Source organism: Terrapene carolina, unplaced genomic scaffold, assembly GCF_002925995.2.
Source record: "Terrapene carolina triunguis isolate 2854851 unplaced genomic scaffold, T_m_triunguis-2.0 Scaffold247, whole genome shotgun sequence".
In the NCBI taxonomy this organism is placed as follows: domain Eukaryota; kingdom Metazoa; phylum Chordata; order Testudines; family Emydidae; genus Terrapene; species Terrapene triunguis.
In genome coordinates, this window is record NW_020664598.1 from 11,045,523 (window position 1) to 11,065,179 (window position 19,657).

At 42.6% G+C, this 19,657-nt stretch overlaps 1 protein-coding gene across 7 annotated transcripts in view; it reads right to left on the reverse strand.

Annotated features, from left to right (window-relative positions):
* The window catches only part of MYBPC1 (myosin binding protein C, slow type), a 115,474-nt gene extending 96,516 nt beyond the window's left edge, over positions 1-18,958 (reverse strand). For 4 of the 7 annotated variants that reach the window (XM_024208157.3, XM_024208156.3, XM_024208154.3 and 1 more), the window contains exon 1: positions 18,814-18,953. In XM_024208157.3, coding sequence (XP_024063925.1) covers positions 18,814-18,838 — 25 coding nt within the window. In that variant the 5' untranslated portion in view covers positions 18,839-18,953. Of the gene's footprint in view, positions 1-18,813 lie in introns of all 7 variants that reach the window. The other 3 variants (XM_029912818.1, XM_029912819.1, XM_029912821.1) reach the window with 2 other exon arrangements.
* Between the last annotated feature and the right edge of the window lie 699 nt (positions 18,959-19,657).

The following is a 19,657-nucleotide window of genomic DNA, read 5'->3' on the forward strand; positions in this document are numbered from 1 at the left end:
CTACCTGACTCTATTTGCTGCCCCGCCCTGACCCAGGGCCTGGGCTAACTGACCCTGTTTGCGGCCCCGCCCTGACGCAGGGCCAGGGCTAACTGACCTTGTTTGCTGCCCCGCCCTGACTAAGGGCCTGGGCTACTGAACTATTGTTTGCTCAGCTCCTGACGGAAGGACTGAGCCCAGAGATTGTGTTCTTGCCCAACGCTGAGGCAAGGACTGGCGCCCAAAATCCCTAACCCTAAGTGTTAGGTGCCCCGCCCTGACTGAGGGCCGGGGCTTAGCTGGACACGGTATTGGCTCAGCCTGCAGGGAGGCTCTGAGCCCCTCGGACCCTTATGTGTGTGGCCCCGCCCTGAGCTAGCGTTTGGGCCTGTTTAACCGTGTGCTTTTGTTTTGCCCCTGCCTAAGGGGCGGAGCCCCGAGACTTTCAAACCCCGAGGACCAATTTGGGGCTGCATAGTGACTTGGCCTGGCTCCCGACGGCCCCTGAGAGGGCCCAGCTCCCGCACCGGACCATTACAGTTCTGTAGGGAAAAATATAGGTTTTCCACCTTCTCTAGCTTCAGCTGACTGGGAACAGCAGTACAGGGAATATTGCTCTAAGATTGAGGCTTTCAAACATTTCTCTATTATGAGCCCCTCTTCACTGTCCATATACTTATGACCTGTTCTCTCATTTAATTGTAACTATCAACTACAGTGTAAATTCTTGTGTTCCCCACCTACCCATTCCCATCTCCCTGTGCTCTGGTGGTTCTTTACCATTCATTTCTAATGAAATGCTAAGAGCTTTTGGCTACTGTTAAACAAACCAAAACAATGTGATTGGGAGAAGGGATGAGTCATAGTTATGTAAATCCCATGATCTAGCCCTTTGCTCATCTTCCAGGCCATAAGAGTGTACATGTTCAACTAGGTGCTCTGTTTCTATATTGTAAAAATAGAAGGTGTCCCTTATTTTAATCTGAATTTCTAAACCCTCACCGACTCACCACAAACTGCACTTTATTTTCCTTCTTAAAGGACATGATTCCTAATATAGACTTTGTCTGACACTGTATGAAAAAAGAATCCTCAAGATGCCTAATCTATTTGTGGTGGTTGCGCCATAAAAATCACCTGCTATATAACAGCACAGGTATGCGATCAATGACACAGCTGCATGGCATGTAAGTGAAATGGATGGAATTCTAGCTGATGCACTCCCTGGAGCTGTAAAATAGACGATACTGTACATGGTCTTCCAAATGCAAAAGTCTAAAGACAGACCCTCCACTTAGGTTCTGTGGTCCTGTGTCAGATATACATGGATCTCTCTTGCTGTTTTCATGGGGCAAGGCTATCAAAACAAAATCCACGAACTGTTGTAGGGAGTTACCCATATGCAGGTTTATTTTTAAGGACAGGGCCGGCTCCAGCATTTCTGCCGCCCCAAGCAAAAAAAAAAAAAAAAAAACAGCCGCGATCGGCGGCGGCAGTTCAGCGGCAGGTCCTTTGCTCCTAGAGGGAGTGAGGGACCTGCCGCCCCCAAATTGCCGCAGGTGCCGCCCCTCTCCCTTGGCCGCCCCAAGCACCTGCTTGTTAAGCTGGTGCCTGGAGCCGGCCCTGTTTAAGGATTATCACATGACTGTATCAATTCTTTCCTCTACTCCATTCTAGTCTTTTTTTCCCCAGTGCGCTAAAGTAGTGAAATTAATGAAGTCAATCATGTCTATGGTTTATGATGACTACTTTCTTAGAGCTAGTCAATGGCTGTTAACCATCTACAGGGAGAATTCCCACCTAGAGCTCTGCTATACTTTCTTAATTAAATTTACAATCTATTCAACATGTTTAGGTACAAACCTCAGACAGAATTTTTTTTTTTTTGCCAAAAGGATGAGATCCAGGGCAGGTTTTGAGTGAACCTGGTTCAATTTATGTTTTCAAGTGAAAACTATATAAAATATCAATGGTTGGGCCGACTTACACTTTGAGTTTGAGTTCAAACCAGCAATCCAAAGGCATTGTGAACCACATTTAAAGGTTTGCATGCACCCCATGAAGCAAAACTGCTGAAATTCTCACAGCTTTGGTTCTATCCTTCTCCTTCATACAAATTAAACCTACCTCAACGTGATTCCCTTTTCTGAGCAAGTACAAACTTAATATAACTTGGATGCATAAGAATCTTATTGTAACATGAATTGCACCTACAAATAATTTCAGGTGAAATCCTGCCCAAACAGTAACTTTCACCCTCAATCTGCAGATACCAAAAGGAAGTCAAGTTTTTTAAGTTCTGGATAAATGTGCTTTTTTTTTTTTAGCTATTCTAGCCAAGGAAGCAGGATGCCAGGACCACTGTTAGTTGGCTTCTAGTCTAGCCCAATCAAATACTATTTTAAAATAAAATGGACCTAATTCATCTCTGGTGTGTAGCTACTGAAATTAATGGAGGTACCCATGACAAAAATTTGGCCCACTATCAAATGGTTAGCATGTAATGTATTTTGATCTCAGTTTACTACTTTTCCATGCTATTAACTATTCTGTTAGAGAACTAATTTCTTTCCAAGTAAATATTTTCTTTTAAAAATTAATGGCTATTTATTGAGAAATTCATTGGAGCTGAGTGATAGCAGAAGACAGCATGTTGTACTTGTCATATATATTGCTATATACCTTCCTTATGAAATACAAAATAAAGTAAACTTGTCCAAAAGCTGTTGGAAAGAAATCATTAGCAAGTAAACTACTGATGTTCAGGAGCTAAAGAAATTTCTTCCCCTGTCTCAAATTTAAGCATATATTTTCCCTTAAAACATCTTCAGTCCTGATTATACGATAAAAGAACTGCAATAAAAGTTGAACAGTTATTTATTTCAGAAAACTCTAACCAGTGAAAGGATTCATCCAAACTATCACATTTGTATCTCAAGCAGCATGGGTATGCACTAGTGCAGTGGTTCCCAAACTTTACTGATCCTTCTTTAAAAACGGATGTTTGAAATGCTACATGCAAGTGTCTCCTTTTCCTGCACATTTATTTTAAGCTTAACGTAAGTATTTCTGGACTCTATAGTAAAATAAATGCCTCAAGAAGCCTAAAATGTTCACTTATAGCATCCTATTAAAATATGTGATTTTTGGACAATGCATCAAAGAAAAACACTGTGAAGCAGCCATTACTATGCTATCTTTTGTGTTACTATAATGGCAAGAAGCAGATTGAACACAGCTGAACTACATTCAGATTTGACTTTAACTTGTCTTTTAAGTTGGAAGTTCCTGCTATTTCGTATCCAGATCATTGCTGAACACGAGCCAGGCTTGTCTGGAAGGGCAGATGGGGGAAGGGGGGGTCTTTACCTGTGCACCAAGGACCTTCACTGCCATAAGGTGACCAGATGTCCTGATTTTATAAGGACAGTCCCGGTTTTTGGGTCTTTTTCTTATATAGGCTCCTATTACCCCCCAACCCCTGTCCCAATTTTTCACACTTGCTGTCTGGTCACCCTACACTGCCATGACCCTCTTGCTCCTCAGCAGCTCCAGTCCCCACCCAAGTAGGGGCATTGGTTGCCTGTAATGCTGGCGAGACTGCTCAGGTATCTCCCTGCTGGAAGGATGCTCAAATTGCAGGCAGCTGGCTGCTTGGCTGCTGTAGAGCCAGGTGGCTCTGCTTAGCCCCATAGTCCTATTCAGTGGGTGGTTAAGGCTTGAGGAGGCTTAGGCCCCCAAATCTATCTCTGCCATGTCATTTTTTGAGCCACCCCAGCACCTGCACACCTCTGCAGCCTCACAGGACCTCGTCAACCTCCTCACGACACAGGACAGGATGGGCATCCATCATTCCAGGAGGAAGAAGCTGGATGGAGGGTGTTCTCCGACTGTGGGGCTTATTTCCAGTCCCTTATCCGATCATGCCTCCAGGCAGATTTGCTCTGGCTAGCATCCACAGACTCCCTGGATACCTTTGAAGAGCAGTGACCGCTACTGGGGGTTCTTTGCTTGATGTCCCCTCATGGATCCCTGATTCTTCACCTCTGACCTCATCCCAGCTTAGGGGGAGGGATAGCTCAGTGGTTTTGAGCGTTGGCCTGCTAAACTCAAGGTTGTGAGTTCAATACTTGAAGGGGCGACTTAGGGAATCTGGGGCAAAAATCTGTACTTGGTCCTGCTAGTGAAGGCAGGGGGCTGGACTTGATGACCTTTCAGGGTCCCTTACAGCTCTATGAGATAGGTATATCTCCATATATTAATATTATATTTGAAGGGCCTTTAGTTTTGGGCTGGCCCAGACCTGTCTGTGCCAGTACTTCAAAAAGTATAGCTCAGCAGGCCTGCCAGGAAGGGAGCAGGGCATCATGTGGGGAGGGCCAAGCTTGCGTGCAGGGTTCCCGGCAGGTGGAGCTAGATTCCTCAGTTTCAGCATGGGGTGCTGGCACCTGGCTCTGAGCAGCACCTTCTGCGAAGGCTGAAGTTAGAAAAATGCTGGTTGTAGGAGGCTCTGCCAGGCAGGAAGGCTCAGGAACCACTATGGGGGAAGAGGAGCTGTGGCATCCAGCAGCCCCAGCAGGTGAGCGGCAGAGGTGTATCCAAGTGCAGATCTTGGGGGGTTCCCGAGAGGAGGAGGAGATGGGGTTGGCATGGAACAGAGAGTAGAGACCCTGCACTGGGGATTGGGATGAGGTTCGTTGGGACGGGGCGAGAGTCCCAGGGAAGGGGACCCAGGGACTCCAGAAAGGATTGGGGGAAGGATTGTCCCAGGGAAATGGGGGGAATCCTAAGGTGATGGGGGGGAGAAAGGGAGTCCTCAGTAAGAGGGGGATCTTGAGGCCCTGCATCTGGTGGTGCCAGGGCCAGGAAAAGGACAAGATGGGGTGTTATGGGGGAGAGCCCCGCCTACACACGGACATGTACGTCAAGTGACGCTATGGCAGGCTCATCTGAATCTGCAAGTAGCGAGAGCCAACAAGCTGGAGCAGGGAGCCAGCGCAGGAGCCACTGGTGCAGGGTGAATGCAGGGCGGGGTCAGGCTCCCTTCCTCCCCAAAAGGAGTATTTGCACCAGCCGCCTGTGCCAAAAGCTCGGTTTTTGTCCACTGGACCTGACTACCACCCACATTCGGCAACTTCTCTGAGGAGACAGGAGGGAATTCCCCATGCTGCCCCTGGCCTCCCACCTCTGAGGTGACCAGGCTACAGCCTCTGCAGGGAAGGGAGTCCAGAGAGAGCTCCTGTTCTGCAGCTTCCTGTGGGGCGGGACCCTTTGATCTCGGGGGCCCCCTGCAGCTGCAGGTTTTGCAGCCACCCTGAACCTGCCCTGTATGCAAATGTCTTTTCAGACAAGAGGGGCTCTGGCAGTGTGATAGGGACCTTCACAAGTTCACTTCAGTAGCTTGAGCTCGGCAGCTCAGCACAAGCTGAAAGCTAGGCCTAGTAGAAAGCCAGCCAGCTATGTGCCACATGAGGACAGCACCCATCTGCTCAGCCATAGTACACTACACACCATTAAATAAAACTGATACCCCTACAAAGTTGGTGAATATTACTCATTGTTATGGCTGAAAGTGGCTAGACGATTGCAGCCCATCCTAATTTTGGATTTTCATCAGGTTAATAAAAAAGTTCGTTTGCGCAAACGCTCTCCACTATTCAAATGTAGCTCATTTTTCTTTCTCTTCCCAAGACCAAAAGGCAGGTTTCAGTCAGCAATAGACAACTTCTCATAGATTGAAGCAAGAATGTCAGTGAGCTGTGAAACTTCCTAAATCTGGCCTCTTGTGAGTAGCAGCACTCCAACAAATTCAGAACAAAAGTAACTTGGAGGAGGAGGAAAACTGCAGAGATTATTGTCCTAGATGGACAGCCATGTTGTTTCTACTAACTGTTGTAACTGATGCACAGCTCACTGACATTTTTGCTTCAACCCCAAATATTCAAAAAACAGGAGTCTGCCATAAATCATGAGACTTTAAAAAATAATACATTTTGGGTTCTCTGTCCTCTGGGTTTCCTCGTGTCACATATTCAAGCTTTTTCTCTGAAGTCACAAGGGTTGGAAACTTGCTTATTATGAGAATCTCAGCCTTTTAAAAAATGCAAAGTTAATTTAAAAAAATCACGTGTGGTGTTTTTCTTTAAAGCCCATCATGAAACTTGTGATAAAACTGTAAGAGCAGACAAAACTGAGGCTAGGTCTACACTACAGCGGGGTTCTGACCTAAGATACGCAACTTCAGCTACGTGAATACCGTAGCTGAATTTGCGTATTTTAGGTCGGCTTACCTGGCGGTGAGGACGGGGGAAAGCCGACCGCTGCCGCGCTGCCGCCGACTCTGCTGCCGCCTCTTGCCGAGGTGGATTTCCGGAGTCGACGGCAGAGCGATCAGGGATCGATTTTACCGCGTCCTCACGAGACGCGGTAAGTCGATCCCCGATAGACCGATTGCTACCCGCCGGATCGGCGGGTAGTGAAGACATACCCTGAGTTAGTAAAGTGATATGTGCATTAGAAATATATAACCTGGATACTCACATAGGCTTCCCAGGGGAAAGTATTTGAAAAGCTTTTGCAAATCACAATATTTGCTACATTTACCTGCTGTTCAACTGAAAATAATTTGTCAGATGAGTGAAATCCTCTTTGCAAAATATGGAAATGGAACACAAGAGCAAAGGAGAAAGGACAGAGGTCAGATTTCCTCTTTAAAAATAGGGCAAAGGAAAGCTTAGATAGAAGCTTAGTAAGACTAGAGGGAATGCCATGGAAAAAATGTCATCAGGCATCCCTGGAGTCTGCACCTGTGCAGGAACAGCAGCCATAGCCCCTATTAGTGTTCAGACTCTTGTTTGGGTCTAGTCTTGTGCATTTTTTCCCTCTGCACACTAAGTTCTTAGAAAAATAGGGGAAAGAGGCCGTAAGCCAGGTGTGCTACAGTGAGTATCTGCATATATATAAATTACACCGAAGCAATCAATCAACAGACCCCTTCTATTTACATACCACTCCTTATGTGACTAGCCCTAGATCTTCCTGGTTCTAGGCATTTCCCATATCTGCAGAGCAAAACTGGATTCTGGAGTTTCCACTAGAAACAGAGAATCTTCAGTTCTAGTGGAAACATTACCCGGAACTCTTGAAGGAAAAACATAAGCGCAGTGCTGTATCTATTCAGTAAATGCAAAGATCTTGACTGATTCAATTCCATGGGAGAAAAAGGTTAAAACTTCCACCACTCTGGCACAGCGATCTCAGAAATTGCTTGTAATGGCTAATGTTGGTATGGGAGCACTGATAAAACTTGTGTGGAACAGTTGGAATTGTTAGTGGGAGCTGTAATATGGGCATCCTTTCTGGGATAGAAAAATCTCCTGGGAAAAGAAGATGATGAGAACTAACCTGGAAATGTTAGATACTGATATAGGAGTAGATTGCTTTAAGGTCAGAGCTCATAATGTGAGGCTCTGTGTTGCTGTGTTGCCCTGGGAGTATTCCAGGGAAGGAACTGTAGCCACAATTCTCTCCTGATCTCCTCCCAGCCCGCCCCTTGCCCGAGGGCATAATAATTTAGAACTTGCTTTTGGTATAGGCCAACAGTAAATGACTAACACCCCCTTCCACCAGCACAAACTAAGGCTTTGCCTGGGTCCCACCTATCTGGTCAAGGAGCGGGGTAGAGTAAGTAAGTGTCTATGCAATATCTTTTATGTCTGTGACCACAGACCCATGTTCCAGGTAGCTGACAGAAGGGCATATGTGTTGGGGAAGGGAGAGGAGAATCTTTCTTCCCCTCATGCCCCTGCAAGCGTGCACAGCTTGAGCTACAATCTAGTCCTCATCACTCATGGCTTAAATGGGGAACATTTTCTGGATTCTGCCAGTGTCCTGAAGGGTTTCTGTTTTTTACAACATCACCTCTTCTGAATGCATCATAACATTATTGAACAGCCAGACCCCCTAAAGGGATACTTTCCACTTCCATGAATTACATTAGAACAAATAGAGCTTTTTGTAGCAATCACGTGATCATCATAACTTTTACTATGTGTCACATACGAGGGCGATAGCAGCTCCAATTGACCACAGACTATCCTCTACTACACAGTGCAGGCAGAAGGTAGCAAACTGCACAGGACACACCTCCAAACCCACAGTGAGGAGAGAGCAGTGATTCCTTTGCAGAAGACCCTCTGTGTTGCAGGAACTCCATAATTCTGAGAAGGCAGAGTTGAGGCAGAGAGGAGCCAGGGAGCAGCCACTCTATGCAGCATGCTGGGCTCCTCAGGTCCAGGCAGGCCTCTGAGCAGAAATCCATCTGGAAGTTACTACAACTGGAATTAACAGTAACTCCCCTTCCATGTCTGCAACATGGGGAGTGACCGGGTGGAGGTGTCTGTTTCATTGCAGCCCCTGGGAGAACTGCTTGCTGGAGTGGCTTCCTCGGGAGCTATGCTGCTAAATGCAGGTTTGTGCTAGACAATACCTCAGGGAAGAGAGAGCGGATCAAAAGAAATCTGGGCAACAGTGGAGGCCTGGGCAGAGATGTGGTTTATTCAGTCAGGTGCAGAGATGAGGAAAGAATTTTAAAATGGCAAAGGAAGTGAAGCTACACTAGGGATGAATTTGGACCAAAATGTGTTAAATGTTCACAGGTTGCAAGAGGGTGATCAGTTGCAGATTGACACTGAATGAAAACTAAAACCACCAGCTCAGTGTCTGGTAAGCGAATGGAATACATCATTATAGAACTAATCAGACAGCATCATAATGGTCCTCTTCCAAAAGTTAAATGGGCCAAATTCATCACTGGTGGAATTCCACTGACTTTACAGAAATTTAGAACTGAGCAAAAATTTTTGATTAATTGGTTTTTCATTGAAAAATGCATTTTAAAGGGCCCAAACTATTCATTGAATTCAGGTTGAATATGATGAATAGTTTTGCTTTGAATTTTTTTTCCAAAAGTGTAAAAACGTTTTGTTTCAACTTTTCAATTCAAAAGGGCATTTCAATTTCATCTTTGGTCAATTAAAAAAAACACACAAAAAGGTGAAAATACCCCAAATGACCAAATAGAAATGAAAAACTTTAAAAAAAAAATATTTTCCAGGCAATTGAAAATGTTTTGGTTGACAGAAAACAAATTGAAAATCTGAAAAAAAACCACCCACGTTTTGAGTCAATTTGAAATGTTTCGGTTGATTTAAAATGGCAATATTTTTATTTGATGAAAAATTAAAAATCTTTTAAAATATTTCATTTTGGTTTGAAGATTTGTTTTAATGGTGTGGCCCCCCCAAATTGAAAATCCCGTTATTTGGTCTGCTCGGTTAGAATTACTTCAGGCATGAATTGAGTCTGATAAGACCGCTCATCATTTTGGAGACCACATTACTGGAGATGAATTGTTAAAGAACTGGTACAGAAAGTGGGTAACAATGTTGATATGGAAAAGTTGGGTGGGGAAAATGGATTTTATATTGATTAGAAAAGAAGCGAGTAAGATGGGACATAATGGAAGGGCATTGGAAGGAAAGTAGGGATATCCCAAAGCTATACAAATGGTTATAAAGATCAAAAATAAGAGGGCACAAATTCAAGCAAAGAAGGGAACCAGCAGAAAAGATGCTGAGGAGGAAGGGAGGAGGTAGTCACACTATGGAGCTGAAATTATGCAATATTAAAAGAGCTGGAGGTAGGGAAGTAAAACCAAGAATAGAGAATAACATTGCTACACAGGATGGACTGGGCTACAGTACACGGACTGCAAGATGAATGACCTTCTTTCTCAGAGTTACTACACTGCCACAGTTTGCTCAGAAACTAATAGTGCAGTCACTGTAATATTCCTGTGGTTGCTAAACCTGACAGAATTAATAGTGAACAAACATGGGCATTCCCATCCTTTCTTCCCCTATACTTCAATTGAAAGAGTTGCTTTAAAAATGAGAGCTTTTGCAAAACCAATAAGAACTTCTTGGATTTGACATTAAAGTGCTATATGCTCCTATTATGATGCAGAAATAATTATTAATAACAGAAAAATTAGCCTTGACTGTTACCATCTGCGGTTACCTAACAGCAGTAACCACCCTCTGCCCAGAAAAAGCCTCTTTTCAGGATCTCTAGATGTTGATACTTCAATAGTGACTTGGAGTAAGTGTTGGGGTGGGAGGAGAACAATGAAAATGCTGCATGTTTCTCAGGAACTCAACTCAATACTGATTATTAGGGGATAGCCCAGCCAGTTTTGGCTGGTTCTTGTTTAGTTCAGTGTGTGGCAATAAATGGCTGGTTGCAAGGTTTACAGCTCTCTGTGTCTCCAGTGATTTCTTCCTAAAACTGCTACCCCCGAGGATATAACAACGTGGCAACGAGGATGGGATGTCTGTGCTGCCCCAGCAACAGAAGGAAGTAGAAGTCAACAACAACAAAAAACCTTTTTGCTGGTGGAAGGGAGTGAGAACTGGCTTGTTTGCACTGACTGTGCAAACTGAAACTAAAACCATGCCTACACTTACAGGGCCACTGGAACCTTTTGAGGAGACTATAGTGCTATGGCATGTATATACTGAGCGTTTTGAGCTTTTTGTTATTGCAAATGACATTACAGAAGTGAAGAAGGTGCCAATATTCTTAAGCGTTGTAGGGGCTAAGACCTACTCCCTGCTACGCAGCTTACTACACCCTGTTAAGCCAGAGACTAAATCTTACAGTGACATTGTGGAAATCCTGGGGTCCCATTTTTCTCCAAAACCATTGGTAATTGCTGAAAGATATAGGTTCCACAAAAGAGGCCAGAAAGAAGATGAAACATTTGTACAATTTGTAGCAACTTTGAGAAAGCTTGCTGAACACTGTGAATTTAAGGTGATACTAAATGACGCCCTACGTGACAGGTTAGTGTGTGGCCTGAACAGTGAAGCTATACAGAAGCGCCTATTGACAGAGGCTCAGCTTACCTTACAGAAGGCTGTTGACATTGCGGTCTCCATGGAACTGGCAACAAAGGAGGCGCAATCCATCAGTGCATCCCTTAGGGTGCATAAGGTGTCACAAGAACCTACCCACAAAACTGTGGGGAGTCAGGAATGTTACCGCTGTGGTAAGCCGGGTCACCCTGCATCAGAATGCTGGTGTAAGGACCTGGCGTGTCGACGCTGTGGCAAAAAGGGACACATTGAGTGTGCCTGTAAACAAAAGAAAAAGAGGCCTGTGGTCTGGCTGACCAAAAAGGGAAATCTGCATACCCTAGAGCAGGCCCAGGATGACCAAGGAGACACCTCATCACAAGAAGAAGAGCCACTCCACGTTTTGTCTTTGGCAGTGGGCTCACATGAATACTGGGTAACCCCGTTGTTGGACGGCAAACCTATACACATGGAACTGGACACTGGTGCAGCCGTCTCGCTGGTCTCTGAGACTGTGTACAAAGAAAAGCTACAGCATCTTCCACTTAAAGCAACAAAACCAGTTCTGAAGACATATGTGGGAGAAGCTGTGCCAGCTGTGCCCACTACTGATGTTAAGGTGGAGCTCAATGGACAGGCTGCTAAATTGCCACTGGTTGTGGTGAGAGGTAATTACCTAGCCTTAATGGGTAGGTCTTGGCTTAGGAAGATCCAGCTGAACTGGGCAGAAGTGCACCAAATGACTAAAGAAGAAACCAGTCTGCCCGCTATACTAAGGTTGAAGCGGACCTGGAGCGCCTGGTCACAAATGGAGTCCTAATACCAGTTACCCATAGCACATGGGCAACTCCTATTGTTCCAATAGTGAAGAAAGATGGCTCCCTCCGGATTTGCGGTGATTTTAAAGTCACCATCAACCCAGTGTTGTGTGCAGAGCAATACCCGCTTCCCCGCATTGATGACCTCTTCGCAGGCCTGGCTGGGGGACAAAAGTTTAGTAAGATTGATCTGAGTCAAGCGTATTTACAGATGCACATCGATGAAAAGTCCCCAAGAGCTGTAAACCTTGCAACCAGCCATTTATTGCCACACACTGAACTAAACAAGAACCAGCCAAAACTGGCTGGGCTATCCCCTAATAATCTAACTCAGTTGCCATAGCAACAACAAGATTCTATTACCATGACAACCAGATACACAACAAATACCTTCAAGAGACTGAGGAAGTGGAGAAGTAACATAATAGGAGTTGGTGCTTCTGAAACTGGGAAAACTTTCAGATCACAGCAAAAGTGGGTAATCTTTCCCTCTTGTTCCTCCACTCCATTGAACATTCCTAGGTGCAATGCAAATGCTTAGTGGTGCATAATAAATAATCCCTTTTTAAGAATGCTACATAAATGTCATAGCATCGCTGACGACAGGTGGAGAGGCAATCTATTATTGTTTGCAGCATGGTTGAGAAACACTCTTCTGCCCTCACTAAATTGTTCATTCATTTTACATTGGGATCACTACTGGGCTGGTGAAATCTGTGGAAGTTTTGCCTGAGTGAGGGCCTCAAGATTTGGCCTATTCTGAGGGTGCTTTCTCCATGCTCCGAATAGCTCTCTGTTCCAAGCCATAGTTTGTTCTTTCAGTTCAAACAGTACTCTGGATGCCTCTGATACAATGGACTCCTTTGCATCGTACCATACACAGTTCTCCACGGACCATTAGTTTATACAGGGTGACTGCTACCAGTGCCTCACCAGAGAACTGTGCCATCTTGTTGCTGTTTGACCTAAGCCCCAGCCCTTCTTATTAGGCTAGAGGCCTGAAAATAAAGGCAGTTACTCATCCAGTTTGCCAGGGAAAGAGAGAAGAATAGTGTAGCATGTTTTTAAAAAGCTTTCTTTATGTGATATATTTAGGACTTATGAGGGGAAGGAATTGGACTGGCCTTTATTTATCTTCACAACAGGTGCAGCATGGAGAGACATAAAGGCAGCATTTTGCAAATCACAATTCTGCCAAGTACAAAGCACCCTCTAGTGCACTGAAAAGAGAATTCCTTTTGGTATGTTCCTTTCAGTCTTAGGATTTATTTATTCATTTATTGAGTGTACTCATGGTAAACATGTCCTGTACATTGTTTTATGAGTAAGACAGGTTGACTTAAGAAATAAGAACAGTTCCAGCCAAGACTGATTTTGCTGTGTCAATTTATTGTTGTATCAATTGAGTTTAAAAAAAAGTATTGACTGAAAATTAAAAATTGACAAATTTCAGCTTTTTAATGGAGAGGCAACTGCTAGTGCAACTTATCCAGTTTTCACCATAATCAAGTTTGGTGGGTTTTTTTGTTTTTTTGCCAATGAAAACTGCTTTTCAAACAGGTTAAGGAGATTAAGATTATAAACGCAAACATCAGCAAGACGGAGGCTGAAGGTCAAAATATAAATTCAAGAGACAGACTGATATCTTGGGAGGAAGTGTGGGAGCAACACTTGGAAATAAATTATGAGGTGTCAAAGACAGCTCAAGAGTAATTCAGGCCCCAGCCTGCAACTGAATCTATGCGGGTGGACCCCTGCTCAATAGAGCTCAGCAATTGCACAGGGGTCCACCCATAAGGATCCAGTTACATGGTCGAGGCCTTGCTTGGAAGCCTTCCCTTTACAAATTCGTAGCTAAAAGTGATGAAAAGAGAATTTATGAAGAATTGACAGGGAAAGTAAAATAGGGTCCCCCCTTCATTCCCCACATCCAAAATGTAAAGATGCAGAAAATGCTAGTGCCACTGAAAATGTGCAAGCAAAGTTCATGTATCTACAGTGTTATTTGAGTATTTGTGAATGACCTGTATGTGACTAGATTTTACATGAATCCTGCTATGGGGACTGGTACTCAAACGAATAGAACTAAAAGGTGAGCGGGGCAGAGAGAGAGACCAGTACTTAATGCCAGTACTGCAGAAGAAAAATGGTGATGGCAGCAGCCAAATATTTGCATGCTTGCCCCATGCCCTACTGGACCATGTGTCTACACAGAAAGAACAGCAGCAGCTGCACCACTCATTTGGGGGCTATATTAGGATGAGTTCCCAAGCTCAGACTTAGGGTTTGAAGAGAGACTGAAACTGAGGTCTCCTTATTAGTAAAAGCGTAACTTATGAAACAGTGAAGCATCATTCTTCAGAGGCAAGACTCTGCAGTAGTCACCCGAAGGACTAGATCTGAGTGAAATGAAAAGTAGCAGTGGTAGTAAATGATACTTGTACTGTATATTGAGTAGAGATGGTCAATATTTTTCAAATTATGATTTTTCTAAGACATTTGTTGTCAATAACTTGAATTTCAACCAAGCAACCCTGAACATTTGAGTAAAATTTTCATTTATTTTTGTTTTGATTTTTGAAAAATTAGGGATTGAAGAATATTAATAAGTTTTTGTGGTCTTTCAACCATCCCCAATATTAAGACTAAGGTTGAAGATACTACTGAGGAGTGTAATAAAAAAATCTTACAAAAGGGATTTCTAAATCTGGCTAAAATGTTGCAAAGAAAGCTTTGAAATCGCTTATTTGACTGTATCTGTTAGAACAATTCTCAGTCTGGATGTAACTAAATGTGTGTTACTAAATAATTTGACCATTCTAACTAGCGTCAAGGCTTTTGAAAGAGCTTATTTGATTTTACTTTTAACTGTAAAATGATCAAATGAGGAAGTAAAATCACAGGTGGGGAAAAACCAACAACAGCGGAACAGTCTGTTCGGACTGGGCTGAGAACCAGATCTTCACTTCTTCAAAGAAGCCTGTAGTGCAACTCCTTTTTCCCTTCTCTCTTCCTGCAGCCGTGGCTTGCATACTGCTTTCTCTAGACATGTAAATTCCATTCTGCGTACAGTAGCTAAATGGGGTCAGTAAAAAGCCACATAAGGCAAAACATGCTGCTTCTGTAGAGTATTTCCATTCCCTGCCAGTATGGAGGAGAAACGGGAACATTCTACATGGCTAGAACTCTGATAGTCTTTGCAAAATCTTAGAAAATAAAGCTGGCAAACAATTGACAAATGCTTTTGAATTGGGGCTAAGAATGATCATCTACGCCAGTGTTTCCCAACCTTTTTGATACCAGGGACCCACTTGCTGCCTTCCTAACTTGTGTCAGGGAGATCTCAGGGACTGGTGCTGGTCCATGGACCGGTCGTTGAGAAACAATGATCCATGCCATGACCATGGCTTATTTCTTAGATTGGGAAGAATAACCAAACACAAGTTTATGTAGCTCTTTGCCACATACTTGTTGCACCTGTCCCATAGGATGGTGTCCATAGATAGTTTAAAATAGTTTGAGAGTTGGCAGTTGTACAAAAGCATGGCCAAGTATTTGTCCATGACAGTTTTTAAGAGGGTAGCTAATTAATGGCCAGACGTGACTAACATTGGTAAAAGGAAATCATGATGGAAAGGCAAGGGTGGGGCAGAGTGAATGATTGTTATATTTTCTTCTGATTCATTACATGAGTTAGACTTATTTTTGCTAGGGCAGGTCTACACTACTGGTTAAGTCGATCTAACTTACGTCGCTCAGGGGTGAGATGCTTTTCCACTGACATAGCTTACGCTTCTCACTGAGGTGGAGTAATTATGCCGAGGGGAGAGTGCTCTCCCATTGGCATAGCACATCTTCACTGGATGCGCTGTAGTGGCGCAGCTGCATTGAGGCAGCAGTGCCAATGTAGCACTGTAGTGTAGACTTGCCCTTAGTCATCAGGAAAAGTGTAAAGGGCACTAAAATTAACTGTATCACTAAAAATTCTTTGGGATTACCAATCCTAATAGGATCGCCTCTTGACATTAGTTGGCAGGATACCCACTGATGTTCTTCTCTTATTAACCTAATGGGTGTGAAATTTGAAACAGGCCAAAACAGCTAAATTAAAATAACAGCAATAGGTCTGATCCTGCAGACCTTACCCAGATGAAACTATAGTTGTTGTAGGGTCTGATCCAACTCCCACTGACGTCTATGGGATTCTTTTTGTTGATTTCATCAGAGCTGGATAAAGGCCTTAATTAATTAGTTAATTATGACTACTCTGTGCCAGAAGCCTGTCTGTACAGTGACAGATTCCACTAAATGGGTGTGCTCCTACAACCTTTACTCAATCAAGTAGTCATATAAATCAGTGGGGCTATTTGTATAAGCATATACTGCAGGATTGGGCCCTAAAAAAGACCTAGTCAGGAAACTTCCGGCTTTAGGGAACTAGTGACCTCAATATGGTGTATTTTAGTGTGCGTTTTCTCTAAGTACAACCTGGGAGCCACTGCAGAACTACCTTAATAAAAAATCTAACTATACTTACAAATGATGCCTTTGAGCGGTTTATATCAATGGTATCAAAAATTCACTGCTCAGATCACTGTAAAAAGATATAGATTAAAATGTTAAATTAGTTTCTGATTCTGCAAATCCTTACACATGTGACTACTCTCATTGGCTTCACTGGGACTACTCATGTGAATAAGGAGGTGCACGATCAGAATCATCATAGACTGATTCTTTTGGAAATATCAGGGGAAACCTATTGTTGAGATGCTACTGTGATTGCTCTCCTGTCGGCCAAACACAATGCAAAGTCCTGTGCCTGAAGCCTTTCTTTGCTCTTCCTTTTCCACTGTATTCAGCCCATTAGTTCCCAATAGCAGAGAGTTTCCTTTCCTGAATGAGTCCTTTCAGAGGTGCCTGCCAGTGTGTAGTGAGTCTTGCTAGCACAAGGGCAATCATAATTAATGAATTAATTTCAGTCATTCACACCCTGAAAATTCCTTTGAGGACAGGCATTTGCTGAACACATGGGGATCTGAAATCTCACTATAGAAGTACATTTGAAGCTCTTGATCTACCAAGAAGCATTAAGAATCAACCAAAGTCTCTTAAGGACTATGAGCTGCTTGAGGTAGATGAGTTGGATGAGATGATGATGTGCACGATGAACGCATTTTTTTTCCAGAATTAAAGAAACTCTGAACTAGAGTTCCACTTTCTTTCAAGATCCAAGGGTTCTACATTATTGCTTTCTTATGTCCCGGAATGTAGGCTCATCCAAAACGCCTTGTTTGTTCCATCACCGTTACATTATTTTGTTCAAAGTCTACTGAAATTATTTTGCAGTATAACCATAGACTTCTGTTAAACGGTCTATGCTCTAGCTTTTTCATTTAACCTGATTTAGTCTTAAAAAAAGAACACTCTTTTAAAAAAAAAAAAAAGACACCATACTCCACTTAAATGTTTTTGCCTAAACATTACATAAATGTTCCCAGTTTTGTTTCAGTCAGTAGTCTCAGAATGCATTATGATTAAGCTGTGTTATATCTAGTCAAAAAGGACACTTAATACACACATAAATCATTCACATTACATATAAGATACTTTAGAAGGGGCTTGGCTCTTATAGAGGATTAGGCTCTCGTATTAGTGCAAGCATTTGGTGTAGCTATTTTCAGTGGGATACTTCATCCATCGTTGTCCATGGGCTATAAGGAAAGCCAGCAAGTAAGCTGATCATCACAGCCTGTCAACACTAGTTGTTTAGAGGTCAATCCTGCAGAATGCATAGCTTCACCTGAGAGGTGCTGAAACCCTTAAATCCCACAGAAAGTTGTTCAGCTCCCCACACTGGGTGAGATAAAGTAAGGGCTTGATCCTGCAAACCCTTACTCACGTGAGTAAGGACTCACGTGAGTAAGGCTTGTAGGGTAAGCCCCTAAACTTTGCAAGAAAAGTTTTGTGTTTTATTCAATTAATCTGTAAATTTTCTGTGGCTTACATATAGTTAGTAATTTGTCTACAGAATCATTCTTAATCACTGCCCAAAGAGTTTACAATCTATCTTTATTTTTGTCTCATACAACACTGAGTACATTGTCAATGCTAAATAGATAATAAGACTGAGAATGAAAACTGTTACCTAAGAACTCCCCATTCTTCTATCCACAATTTTTTTTTTAAATTATGAAAGATAAGTGATGATGATGGAGTCTCACATCACTGTTGTAGTGCAAGGATTCAGCAAACAGTATATAAGCAATGTACATCTGACATATGTAATACATTAGCTTTGGTTTTACTCATTGAAAAAGTTCCAAAACAGTAATAGATGCATTTTTAACAAAATCATAAGACAATAGTTATTAAACTTCTTAATCCATTCCAAAATCTCTCTAACATACAAATATGTATCTTGTTAACAAGCTATGTAACTAGGGACTTCAATGGGAGTTTTGCCTCTGAAAGGACTGCAGGAAAAATGGCATAGTTTTTCTGTCCTAAACTGTCCTTCTCCTGAAACCAACTGTAATAATGTCTCCAGTCCAGTAAAATATACTATCATAGTTCAATTTATATAGTAAAACTGAATGTGTTTTCTTAAACATCACACATACAGAATACGATCATATCCTTTAACAGTCTAATATAGACCTGAGCTTTATTTTCAAGAAATGAATTCTTAAAAATCATAGATATATATTGAATTTTGAAAACACAAATGAATCCTCATGTCCCGTTTTTCAGGTTCAAGATAATTTTATAGCCAGAAATAAATAAATCAGAAATTACACTTCAAAAATCTTACATACTTTTAAAAGAGAATGCAATACTTGCTCCATTGAGTAGCTCCTTAATGCTCTCTGATAAACTGCTTTTTTAAAATAGCTGTTGGTCAATTCAATTTTGTATGGGAGTCCTACTTTAATGTAGTCCCATTGCTTAAATTGCTATAACTATGCAATAATGTAATGCTGGTATACTGGTTAGGGCTGCTCTCCGATGTCATTAATTATTCCAATGCAAGATGGTTTAAAGGGTATCTTTTTGTGTTTTGTTAAGATACATAATTTAAAAGGCTCTGGGGTTATGCTTACCAGCTTTCTGGGTGGGTTCCGGCATTGTTACTCTATTTATTCCCAATCAGTTTCAGTCCTTCAGATTCAACAACTAATAGCCCCAAGTCCAGTTGAGAATATGCAGATCAGTATGACAAGCAGAGGGGGAGAAGAATTCCTCTGCTTTATATACTGCATTGAAATATCAATCAAAATAGCACCTCCTCTCTTTTCAATGCAAACACTTTGAAAATTGGCTGTTATGGGAGCCCCTCTTACATCTGTTGTCTGCAGCCTCTGCTCTCTTGGCTTTTGGAAGGAATCTCTGTTGCATTTCATGTGGCTGATGAGAACATCTATAACTTTCTATATTCAGCAGCACCACACACACACACTCTCTCTCTCTCTCACATACACACTGTACCACACACAGAGGAATAAAAAGGCATTGCCAGGCTATCAAAGGGCTCTCCAGCATGCAGAACTGATATGAACTGTTTGTATACAATTACCTTTTTTCCATGGCATAAGAGGATCACAAATAGATACATGACTATATGCACACAGTAATCTTTAACTTTCCCCCTCCCTTTGTAAGAAAATTTGCTCAAAGTCAAGACAAAAAAACTGTGAGCTGATACTTTGTGTTACTTTTATCCAAGGGAAGAGGATTCTTCTGTGTTCCTGTTGGAGCTATGAAACTTCATCCCCCCCTCTCCCTTTTTTGGTACCTGCTACACCTGTGTGGATCCTTCATTGCAGCCGTGATCATTTTAGCATAGGTGGACAGTTTAGGGTTCCTTTCAGCACTGCTCCTTTGTCAGTCGGAGAGGTCATTGCTGAGAGATGTGACGCTTTCCCTTGCCCCCAGAGGTGAATGTGC